At 40.2% G+C, this 12,829-nt stretch overlaps 1 protein-coding gene across 2 annotated transcripts in view; it reads right to left on the bottom strand.

Annotated features, from left to right (window-relative positions):
- Positions 1-12,829, bottom strand: part of GALNT18 (polypeptide N-acetylgalactosaminyltransferase 18) — a 340,729-nt gene that overhangs the window by 85,946 nt on the left and 241,954 nt on the right. For both annotated transcript variants that reach the window (XM_055317867.1, XM_055317868.1), the window contains one exon: positions 8,843-8,957. In XM_055317867.1, the coding sequence (XP_055173842.1) occupies positions 8,843-8,957 (115 nt within the window). The remainder of the gene's footprint in view (positions 1-8,842; positions 8,958-12,829) is intronic.

Genomic DNA, 12,829 nt, shown 5'->3' with positions numbered 1-12,829 from the left:
TTTTTATTTGTGACAATATATTAAACTAGTGATTCAACTTCTTTAATGGTTATAAAACAATTTTAGTTTTAATTTCTTCCTGTGTCAGTTTTTATAAGCTATATTTTTCAGTTTTATAAGCTATATTTTTCTATGTTTGTTTTCTTTAAGTTTTCAAGTTTTTAAATAAACTTGTTAATAGTATACTCTTCCTGTTTTAATCTCTGTATCAACTGTAATCATTTCTCCTGTTCCATTCCTAATATTATTTATTTGTGATTGTGGCACCTCTCTCTCTCTCTCTCTCTCTCTCTCTCTCTCAAACCTAGTAAAAGTTTGTCAGTTTGATTAGTCTTTTCAAAGAACCAAGCTTTGGCTTTACTAGTTATTTCTTTTATATATATATGTTTATATATATATATATATATATATATATATATATATATATATATATAAAAGAATATATATATCTATTATATATCTCAGATATGAATTATATATCAGAATGAATTATGTCATATAATATATATTTCATTAATTTATGTTCATATCTTTATTTTCATCTAGTTTTTATTCTTTTCTATTTTTTTTAAGATTTTGTTTATTTACTCATGAGAGATACAGAGACAGGCACAGATATAGGCAGAGGGAAAAGCAGGCTCCCTGCAGGGAATCTGATGTGGGATTTGATCTCAGGACCCCGGGATCATGCCCCAAGCCAAAGGCAGACACTCAACTAGTGAGCCACCCAGGTGCCCCCATCTAGTTTTTGTTCTGATATTTTTTCTAACTAATTATATATTCATCTCATTAACATTCAGCTCTTCTTTCCAAGAATGGGATACTACACAATTTCTCTTATTTTTTGCAAAATGTTTTAATTTAATTTTTGAGGTGTATGATGTAATGATTCAATATTTGTATACATTGTGAAATGATCACCACAATAAGTCGAGTTAACATCCATTACCTTATACAGTTACAAAAATTCTTTTTGTGTGTTGAGAAGTTTTAAGATTTATTTTATTAGCAACTTTTAAATATGCAATAGGGTATTATTTACTATAGTCACCATGCTGTACATTATATTCCCATGACTTATTTATTTTATAACTGGAAGTTCATACCTTTTGACCCCCTTCACCCATTTTTCCCATAACCCACCCCCTGCCTCTGGCAACCACCAATCTGTTCTCTGTATCTATGAGCTTATTTTTTCTTTTTGTTTTTCTTCTCTTTCCTTCCTTCCTTCCTTCCTTCCTTCCTTCCTTCCTTCCTTCTTCTTTTTTCTTTTTCTTTTTTTTTAGATTCCACATATAAGTGAGATCATACAGTATTTGTCTTCCTTGTCTGGTTCATTTCACTTAGCATAATACCTTTAAGCTCCAACCAGGTTGTTGTAAATGGCAAGATTTCATGGTTTTTTTTTTATGCTGAATAACATTCCATTATAAGTATATATATCACATATTCTTTATTCATTCACCCATTGCTGGATGCTTAGGTGGTTTCCCTATCTTGGCTATTGTAAATAATACTGCAATGAACATAGGGTGCACATATCCTATTAAGTTAGTGTTACTGTTTTTTGTTTTCCCACAAGTGGAATTGCTGAAACATGGTATTTTTATTTTTAATTTTTTGGGGAACCTCCATACTCTTTTCCATAGTGGCTGTACCAATTTACATCCCCATAAACAGTGCACAAAGATTGTTTTCTCCACGTCCTTGCAATACTTGTTATTTCTTTTCATTTTGATAATAGCTATTCTGATTGGTATAAGGTGACATCTCATTGTGGTTTTGATTTAGACTTCCCTGATGATGAATATTGTTGAGCATCTTTTTATGTGTCTGTTGGCCATCTGGATGTTTTTCTTGGAAAAATGTCTATTCAGATCTTCTGCCCATTTTTAAATAGGATTTTTTGCTCTTTTGCTATCAAGTTATATGGTTCTTTATATATTTTGGATATTAATCTCTTATCAGATATATGATTTGCAAATATTTTCTCCCATTCAGTAGATTGGCCTTTCATTTCATTATGGATTCCCTTCCCTATGCAGAATCTTTTTAGTTTGATGTATTCCCACTTGTTTATTTCTTTCTGCTTTTTGCTTTTGCTTTTGGTGTCAGATTAAAAAATCATCACTAAGACCTATGTTAAGGAGCTTACTGTCTACATTTTATTCTATGGGTTTCATGGCTTCAGGTCTTACATTCAAATCTTTCATCCATTTTGGATTAATTTTTGTGTATGGTGTAAGAAAGTGGTCCAGTTTTTGCATGTGGCTTCCCAGTCTTCCCAATGCCATTTATTGAAGAGACCGTCCTTTCTCTGTTGTGTATTCTTGACTCCTCTGTTGTAAATTAATTGTATATGTGTGAGTTTATTTCTGGGCTCTCCATTCTGTTCCACTGACTCATGTGTCTGATTTTGTGCCAGTACCATAATGTTTTAATTTACAACTTTTCTTAATTGTATTTTAGCTGAATTTCACCTAATGTAATATGTAGCATATTTGTTACCATTTAGTTCAAAATATTTTCAAATTTCCAGTATAATTTCTTTCTTGACCATGAGTGTTTTAGAAATGTTTCATAATTTCCAAAAGTGTGGCTTTTGTCTATAATTTTTAGTTGTGGATTTCTAATTGAATTCCATTGTGATCAAAGAACATGTTCTATAAAATGTTAATCCTTGAAATTTGTTGAATCTTAGAGTTGTTAGATGCAGTGTTTTCTATATCCTATTAGATTCAAACTATTAATTGTGTTGGTATATCATTTACTTGAAGAAATTTATTGAAATCTTCCACTATATCAGTGGAGCTGTTGATGTCTCCTGGTAATTCTGTCAACTTTTACTTTATATAAATCAAGGCTGTGCTGTTAGGTGCATAAAAGTTCATAATTGTTATATATTCCTCATGAACTACACATTGTAGAAATCTCTTTTTGTACTAGGACATGTTGTAATGGTATTTTTCTAATATTAATATAACTACAGCAACTTTCTTTTCATTGGCATTTGCCTGTTATTAATTTTTCTATCCATTTAGATTTTAACCTTTCTGTATTATTACATTGCAGACATATTTCTTATAAATAGCCTACAGATAATTTAAAAAATTTAATTTTAAAATGTTTGCCTTTTAACTTAGTCCCTGTAACTTACTATATTTACTCATGTATTTGGATTCATTTCTACCATCTCATATGTTTTCTCTTTGTACCATCCTTTGTTTCTATTTCTCCCTTTCTTACCATTTTCATATTTTATTTTTCCCCTCTATAACTTTGAAGTTATACTTTCTCTATCTATGATTTTCATGGCTTCCCTAGAAACTTTAATATGCTTATTTCATCAAAACTGAAAGTCAACCAGTATCCTTTCCACCCTCATTAACATATAAGCACTTTAGAACACTCTAATTACAATCACCCTCTCTCAACTTATTTGCAATTGTCATCATGCGTTGTAGTTTTAGTAATCCTATGAGACATTACTGTAGTGTTATTTACCATCAACATTTCTTTAGATTTACTCATAAATTTACTACTTTTTGAGCTAAGTATTTTTCTTTTATCTCAGATTTCCTTCTGGGATCATTTTCCTTATTCTTAAAATGTATCCTTTATAGTTCATTTTAGTGAGGATCTGTTAGTGGCAAACTCTTGCAGTTTTTGTGTTTCAGAAAATGACTTTCTTTTACTCTAGTTTTTAAAAGATATTTTTATTGAGTATATATACATATATACTCACACACATATGTAAGCTCACAAATCTTTTCTTTCTGTTTTTAAGATTTTATTTATTTATTTATTCATGAGAGACATGCAGAGAGAGGCAGAGACATGGGCAGAGGGAGAAGCAGGCTCCCTGCAGGGAGCCTGATGTAGGACTCAGTCCCAGGACCCTGAGATCATGACCTGAGCCAAAGGCAGATGCTCAACCACTGAGCCGCCCAGGTACCGGCTCAGAATTACCTTCTCTCAGATTATTTAAGCTATTATCTCATGGTCTTCTGGATTCCATTGTCACTGAAAAGTCCACTGTTATTCTAACTATCATTAATTTTTCTCTAGTCTATCTTTCCTTTCTAACTGCTATCAGATCTTCTCTTTGTCTCTAGCATTCATGATAACATGTCTAAGTGTGGATACATTTGTATTTATCCTACGTTGGACAGGCTGACTTCCTGAATCTGAGGGTTCATCAACTTGGGTACATTTTTAGTAATTAGCTCTTCAAATACTGATTTTGCCTAATCCTCGCTTCTTACCATCTCCATTTGGAATTCTAAGATATTAGACCCTTTCCCTCAATTCTACCCATCTTTCAATCTCTGTTTTGTTGTTTTTGTTCAAAATTTTCTTTGTATTTTTGGGCTGATTCTGAATAATTTCTTTAGGCATATTTTCCAGTTTACTGTTTTTTCCTTTAACAATATCCATCTGGATGTTTAATCCATCTACTTAGCTTTTAATTTCCATTTTATATTTTTCCATTATATTTATGATTTCCATTTTTTTAAAAGATTTATTTATTTATTTGAAAGAGAGAATGCACAAGTGGAAGGAGGGGCAAAGGGAAAGGGAAGAGAGAGATCTCAAGCAGACTCCCTGCTGAGCTCAGAGCCCATGAGGGGCTCCATCACAGGAGCCTGAGATCATGATCTGAGTTGAAACCAAGAGTCTGATGCTTAACTGACTGAGCTACCCGGGCATCCCCATTTTTATATTTATTATGTTTGAAATTCTATTTTTATCAATACAACTGGTCTTTTTAATAGTCTCTTCTTATTTATATTTCCAATCTCTTATTTATTTATTTAAAGATTTATTTATTTTAGAGAAAGAGAGAGACAGAAGCAGAAGATCTTAAGCCGACTCCCTGCTGAGTGTGGAGCACAACAGGGGGCTTAGTCTCATGATCCTGAGATCATGACCTGAGCCAAATTCGAGTTGATGCTTAACTAACTGAGCCACCCAGGCACCCTACCAGTCTCCTATTTTTTTTTGAAGCTAGTATATAGTTTATTTTATATCCTGTGTCTGATAGAATCAATATTTCAAGATTTTGTACAACAAATTTGGCTGTCCAATGCTTTTGCTTTTAGTGCTTTCTTTCCCCCCCCCCTTTTTTTTTAAAGGTGAATTCACATTCCTTGAAATCTAGCTATGGGAAGTTTTATAGCCTGGGTTAAAGAGGTCTTTCCCCAGAGAGGGTTTGTATACATTTTTGTAGATGCCTAAGAACTTCCAACAACTTTAAGTTTAATTCTACTCTTGAGATTTTCTGGACCATGAAGTATTTTGATTTTATGTTATAAATCCAAGGGAGGGATTCACAGAGGAGAGTTTTTCCTCTCGTCAGCATAAAATTGGGTATGAAGGTGGGAGTATTTCTACCCTAACATTGGGGGTGAGGGTGGAAGTATTTCTAGCTCATCTTACCCTGAAATAATTGGTCTTTGAAATACCAGTTTTATGGGAGGTATGGTGGGGAGCCAGGGAGTTACTTTATGAGACTCTTCAGGTTTGGAAACTCTGAGGCTTTTGTTCCTGTCCTCTGTACTCTATGAAATTAAGAAACTCTATGAAATTAAAGTCACCAGGTTCTTCAAATATAATATATTTAGGATTTCTCTAGGTTCCTATTTTCATTCATATTTTAGTCTCAGTATTAATTTCCTTGGGTTGTTATAACAAAGCACCACAAGCTGGATCTCCTAAAACCACAGATTTATTCGCTCAGACTTCTAGAGGCTAGAAGTCTGAACTCAGGTGTTGACAAGGTTATGCTCTCTCCAAAGCCTTAGAGCAGGATCCTTCCTTGCCTCTTCCAGGTTCTGGTGACCCCAGGCATTCCTTGGCTCTACTCCAATCTCTGTCTCCATTTTCACATGGTCAGCCGCCCTCTGTACCTGCCTGTGTCCACAAATTTTCCTTCTAAAAACACCAGTCATATTGGATTAGGGCTGCTGTAACCTGGTATGACCTCATCTTAACCTGATTACATGGGCAAAGACCTTATTTCCAAATGAGATCATATTCACAGCCTATAGCTGGGTTAGAACTTCAACATTTTTGAAGGGAGTCAATTCAATTCATTTATTGTCTCTAAAAATTTCTTTATTTCCTGCCACCTCTTGAATGCTCTCTTGTATATTCTACTTTTTTTATAGCCATCATCTGTACAATCTTTCTGTCTCTTATTCAACATCAGGGCTTATTTCTCACTCTTTTCATTCTGCTTGCCCATAGGAACTCCCTTCATTTTTCCACTGAGCTGTGGAATTAGAATCCAGGGGGAAAAAAAGGCTTATTAGAAATGAGCACAAAATAAGAATAAGGCTTTAAATAGTGACTCAGTAGATATAACTCTGAATAGAGTAGAATTACTGCATGGACACTGAAATACTTTTGTGGGTGATGCTCATAGGTCTTTTATCCCTAGATCACTGTGGTTTATCTTTCTAGGCTTTCACATCATAAAGATCTGGGGCTGAATCTTTTCTCTACCTCTTATAAGTGGTATGACCTTGACAACATACATTAATTCTTAATTTCACAATTCCCTCATCTGAATAAAAAGGATATTATAATAACAACTACTTTTTAGGGATGTAGATGGATGGCATACTTAGAAGCCAGAGCAGGTAGTGAATAATTGTGCAAACAATCCTTTCTGTGTTCCAAATGGGTAAGGACTTTGAATAAGTTGCCTGTGAACCAAAGAGGTGAGAAAAGCAGTGTCTGTCCTTTTTACAAACAATCCTGTGGAGTAATTGCAGGGGCTCCTTCCTTATCCAAGGGACTCCTAGATAAGGAAAGTGAGGCACTGAGATGTGATTCCTAAAACACGAAAGGAAGATGCTAATAACCACGTGACATGTGAAAGTCATTTTGGAGATGATGAGTGGTTCTGTATCCCTTAAGGGGGAAATTGGAATTCCAATGAACTAGCTCCTCCTTCTGTTCACAGCTCTGCCAGCCAACAGGTTGTTGGGTCTCTGCTTGAAAAACCACCTGTCCTTCAACTACTATGACACGTCATCTCTGTCAAGTGGGAGGGAAGAGGTAGAGAAAAAGAAATGCCAGACAACATTTTATCCTGTATTTTACACCCTGAACACAAAACCCAAAGATCTTTAACATGTATTTGAAAGCCTCACCCAGGCCCAGACTCCAAGTGTTTTCTAAGGTCAGCTTCAGACAACTTGTTCCTGCTGCCAGTCTTCAGAACCCTAGGATTAAGTCGGGGCAGTAAGGCCAGCCCACACAGTGCCAGTCAGGTCACTGCAGATGTTATGAAAGACTCAGTGGAGGTGCCCTGTCTCTCTTCGGGGCAGGGTGAGGTCTGTCCAGGGTCAGCAGACTGCCCATTGGGGTGGGAGGTCTAAGGGAGTCAGAGGTAAGAGGAGGGTGTATCCAAGCTGAAGTCTTTGAGTGGGAACTGGAGATACCGATACTGAAGCCAAGAGTGGCGTCATTCATCGGAACCAGCCAGATGTTGGGGTGGTCTGCATGAAGGGCTGGCAGTGAGGAGGGATATCTTGGATGATTGCTATGAACACCAGCAGGTACAAGGTCCCCTCCAAGGGCTGTCACACAGGGATATGTCAGGCTGCTTCAATTAAGATCCCCATGGACTGGAAAATGGGGACCACCGTGGAGACAAGCCACAGCTTGAATGTTGGATTATTTGTGAGGGTAGGACCACAACCTGGACAAAGGGGTAGGCTTCCCTCTAGGATGAGGTCCCTCATTGTATCCACTATCACATTCCTGCCAACCACCAGGGGACCTCATGTGTCTCTCAGATGTGATGGGGGTGGGGTGTCATTTTAGAGTTATCTTTTCATGGGCCCAGGAGAAAGAGCCAGAACCTAGGAAATGATCTCGTGGGATGAGAAATTAAATGATGCCTATTGTGGATTCATATCATGTGATGATAGCTGCAAAAGGCCCTCTACTTTGGGGCAGGATGGTGCTACCTCCAAAGAATGGCATGAGGAATGAACAGCCCTGACTAGCTGACCAGCACATGGTAGGGTCAGAAAACAGAATGGAGTGAGCCTGGCTGTGTTTTGCTCTTTTATACTTCATGAGTGTATTTCCCTGAAGCCCTCCCGACTCTTTTTTTGAAGATTCTATCTATCTATCTATCTATCTATCTATCTATCTATCTATCTATCTATTCTATTTATATTTATGAGAGACAGAGAGTGAGAGAGCATGAGCAGGTGGGGCAAAGGGAGTGGGAAAGGCAGATTACCCACTGAGCAGGGAGCCTGATGTGGAGCTCAACCCCAGAACCCTGAGATCGTGACCTGAGCCAAAGCAGATGCTTAAATGAGCCACCAGGGCACCCATCAACAGCCTTCTCTTGCCAAAGTCTTTAGGAAAGTTCTCTGGGGCACTGTGGAGGAGGCTGAGAATATCAGAGTGAGAAATCCCAAAGGAAGGTTACTCTGAGGTTACTCACTCTAGTCCAGCCACTCCTAGATGCCTACAGGTCTCTTCCTGGAACACACCTTTGCTCAGCTCTGGGGAGCCTGTGTTTGGTTTTATCAAAGAGGTTGTTCCCATAGAGGGGAGCTTGACTGTCCCACGTCCCCAGTCCTAGACGAAGCAGTTTCTGAAGTGCTTTTCTTCTCGAAAATGCTATAGGTCCCCTCCTCTGACTCTATCCCATCTCCAAGCAGTCCTGATCACACACATGGAGCAAGGTTTGGGACTAAACATTCAGAATCCATCTGTGACTCTCAGCCTTGAATCCCATTTCTCCACATCCTTGACTCATTCAGCTTTCAGGGAGCTCAGCCAAGTCCTCTGGGCAAGAACTCTTACTTACCCTGATCCCCAGCTCGACATTCTCGCCTCCGTAGACCTCCATGCCTTCGTCTAGTAGGCCAATCTCCTGGAAGTACTGCCGGTCCACGATAAAGCAGCCGATGAGGGCAGGGCTCCTACAGGGATGTGGGAGATGGGCCAGCAGTTAGTGGAGGGGCTGCTTCCTGGGGATGGCCAGAGGAATACTAGCAGGGGTGCCTTCCTCCAGAAGGATCTGTTCCTCTTCCTTCCTTTGCCACTAGAGCTGGTATGGGCCTTGTTCTCCAAGGGGCCCTCCCAGGCCCACCTTCACCAGCTGCTCTAGGGAGGCTGTTTCTTGAAGGCAGCAGCAAGAGCTCCTGTCCTGGGGCCAGTTGTCATTCCAGGGGGTGCTTGCCTATGTAACCAACCCCAGGAAATAGTGCTCACCCCACCAGCTTGGTCTGAGCATCTGCATCTCTAGCTGCCCTGACGCCTGGGTTCTGAATCACACAGCCAGTCTCTGCTTCTACCTCAGCACCCAGGCTAACTCCCTACCCTTCCCCAGCTTGGGTTTTGCACATCAACTCTGGTTCACTTAGAAAGATTAGCTGGGGCTTTGGAGAGCATAGTAAATGACTTGGATTTTATCTGGAGGCAAAGGGGTGCCAGTGAGGAATTTTCAGCCGACTTTGGAATGAGCAAAAATAAGTCTTAAGTCAGAGAAAGACAGATACCATATGATTTCACTCAGATATGGGATTTAAGAAACAAAATAAATGAACAAGGAAAACAAAGAGACAAACAAAAAAACCAGACTCTTAAATATAGAGAACAAACAGATCTGTGTTTTTAAAAGAATCCTTGGGTAGCTGTGGGGTGGCTGGAGGAGGCAGAGTGGCAACAGGAATCCAGTTGGGAAGCTCATTGCTATGTCTACAGCAAAATGATGAGGTCCTTGACGAGAGTATCAGGAATGGAGAGGGGGACTGTTTAAAGACACATTTTAATGTAAAAATCAACAGAACTTAGAAAACAGATGAATAGGTGAGAGAGAAGGAGAAATATGAATGCCAGCTGGTTTTGTGGTTTGGGTGATGGCAAGGTGGGGACCACCCATCGATGCAGGCTATAGAGAAAAGGCTAGTTTCAGAAGGAAGAAGCGTTCCCTAGTGGGAACGTGCCTGGGGGACAGTAGAGGGAGAGAGCCAGCTGCGAGGGCTTTTCTATCGCTGGGTCTTAGGCCAGAGCAATACATCAACAGCCAGTCGGTCCAGGAGCTGGGGGGCCTTTCCTCAGTGAGAGTGTGAGCGCGGGGCTCACCGGCTGTGTGCAGGTGCCTAGTGAAGCACGAGACTTCACTAGAGTGATTCGTATTAGGAGAATCAGCGTGAGTGCATGTGGGCTGCTTCTCTGCTGAGACCATTAACTTTCGCAAATGACACCGCACACAGCTACCATTTCTAGCCCTTGCATAGCATTTTATCAGCTGGTGGCTGAAGGATTCGCAGGGGAAGAGAGAGAAAATGAAATGAGGAATCCTCAGCTATGAGAAAACGGTCAGTCACGTGCAAATGGACCCATCTTTGACACTGGAAACTCATCAAGGTGGAGAAACAGCTCTTTTGTAAGCCATTTCTTGGGGCAATGCTGATGTGGGAGGCTGCTCCGCAGCCTTTGAGTTGGGACCCTGCCCCTCCTCCTTTCAAATCACAGCATTTTATTCCAGATGGGTTCACTTTCCATAGACCGCAGGCAGCCAGGCTGGTCAGTCTGCTTCAATCCACCACTCCTAGAGTGGGCTGAGTTCCTGCGCTGGTGGAGGATGCTTGATCCAGTCTTTGGAGGTGCATGGTATGAGTAAAATCTCCCCCTGGCTGTGTGTCACTGTGAAAAGTTCCCTAGCCTCTTGGAGCCTCTGATTCGGTATCTATGAAACTGAATCAACTATAACCTCACACGGATTAAATTAAATAATGTAAAACTTTGAAAGCCTCTGGGATGTAATTGTTACTTGAAAATCATTTAAAAAGATGCATTTGCACATTGAAGCAGCTCAAAGAATCCCCTCTTGAAAAGCATGGTGATTTAAGAACATCAGCCTGGCGGAGTGGGCAGTGTGAAGTCTCAACATTTTTCTCGACATTGCTGAAATGTCAAGTATTTCAACATGGTGCTCTAAGACCTGCAGGAAGGGGCAGTCTTCCCCATTTGGCGAAACCCACTCAGAAGAACAGCAGAATCTGAAACAGTGACTGTGCAATGAACATAGGCCACCTTAGATAGTCTATCACTTATTAACCAGCTGGGGTATGATATAGACCCAATCAGCCTAAAAATGTTATTGGTTTATCCCTTTCCTTGTTCCCAAAAGGGTTAGAGATAGCTTACAAAAAATGTATAGTATGGGACGCCTGGGTGGCTCAGCGGTTGAGTGTCTGCCTTCGGCCCAGGGCGTGATCCTGGAGACCCAGGATCGAGTCCCACATCAGGCTCCCTGTGTGGAGCCTGCTTCTCCCTCTGCCTATGTCTCTGCCTGCCTCTCTCTCTGTGTCTCTCATGAATAAATAAATAAAATCTTTAAAGAAAAAAAATGTACAGTACACATTGAGAAACAAAATATATAAATGTCTGAAAAGACCAAAAGTTCACAACAAATCGGGGGCCAGTTAGAATACAGGTCCTCCCTCACAGTTCTTAAAGGAGACCCACAAAATTCACACTGAGCTTCCTGGTAGCCAAGGTGAAAATGAACAACCCTGTCTTAGAGATAAGATTTATAGTTCCCATGTGAAAATACCACACTCATTCCTTGGGGCTAACAAGATTTTCTTTGTCTAGCAGTCAGTTTGAAAGAAATTTCTCATGTCAGTCTTCTAAGAGGTCACTTTGGGACACAGTGAACACCTTCCCAAAGACGTCACTGTAGAATGCAATAGAAGGTAGCTCTGGGCTCTTTTTTATCACTTACAACGTGTGGACACGGCTCCAAGGAAACAGGAGCCAAAGTGGGCAAGGTATATTTGTAATAACCCACAGCTTTCTGTGGGGTTGTCTTCACCTAAGGGTAAAACCAATAATGTTCATCCATGAATATAATTTCTGATGGCCAAGTTTTTGACAAAAATTAGGTGATGGAAACTTAGGCTGAGATTATATTCTCTGTCAACGACCTAGAAGGCAGGTTTACTACGACCAGGCCAACACATTTCAAGATGAGCAGAATAAAGCAGCTAGTACAGCGCAGTCTTCTGCAAGAAAGCTCCTTGCACGACAGCATGCTTCCTTCCAGTATCAATCAGCTGGCCTAGGGGCAGAGTGTCGCCATGCTAGTTCCGAGCTCAACAGTGAGCATCTACGAGGATGACAGCTAGATATGGAATCTAGCTGACCTAGGTTTGGATCCTGCTTCTACTGCCCACAGCCTTAGGCAGGGCCATTCGCCTTCATCCATCCTGTGGCTGTAAAACAGGGATGACACAATGGGCTGTCACAAGGCCATCACGAGAAGCAAATGAGACCGTGTGTGTAAAAGGCCCTTGCACACAGCGACCTCTGAATTAGTATTTAACAACACAAAACTGTGGCAAGGGCTAACACAGGTGGGTAACAGAGATAACTTCGAGAAAGCTGGATGGTTCTCTTCCATCCTGTTTTAAATATGAATATAGTTTTTTCTTCTGGCAAGGAGAGATGTGATCTCAGATAATAATCACCCAGTTTCAATTAAATTTTTCATAATCTTTCTCCCTCATGTAATACAAAGCAACATCAGTTTCTAATCTCTTCTTTCATTCCAAGAATTGTCCCCTAGGCTACCTCTGGTGCCATCTGTGTGTTTCGTGGGCAGGACTTTGCAGAGAGCATAAAGGTACCTGATCTGTGATTAACCAGACAGAAATAAGGGCCGGTGGGGTGGCTGTGTCAGGAGTCCTGACCCATAGAACAGAGGCTGCCCAAGGGAGTCACCTGGGTATCTGTGAAGGCAGCAGTGAAGGCAGAAAGAGCTTGGGATCTTTGAAATGCAGTA

The sequence above is a fragment of the Nyctereutes procyonoides genome, unplaced genomic scaffold, assembly GCF_905146905.1.
Source record: "Nyctereutes procyonoides isolate TBG_1078 unplaced genomic scaffold, NYPRO_anot_genome, whole genome shotgun sequence".
NCBI lineage: Eukaryota > Metazoa > Chordata > Mammalia > Carnivora > Canidae > Nyctereutes > Nyctereutes procyonoides.
The sequence above is the reverse complement of the archived record's forward strand: the minus strand, read 5'-3'. Positions and strand labels throughout refer to the sequence as shown.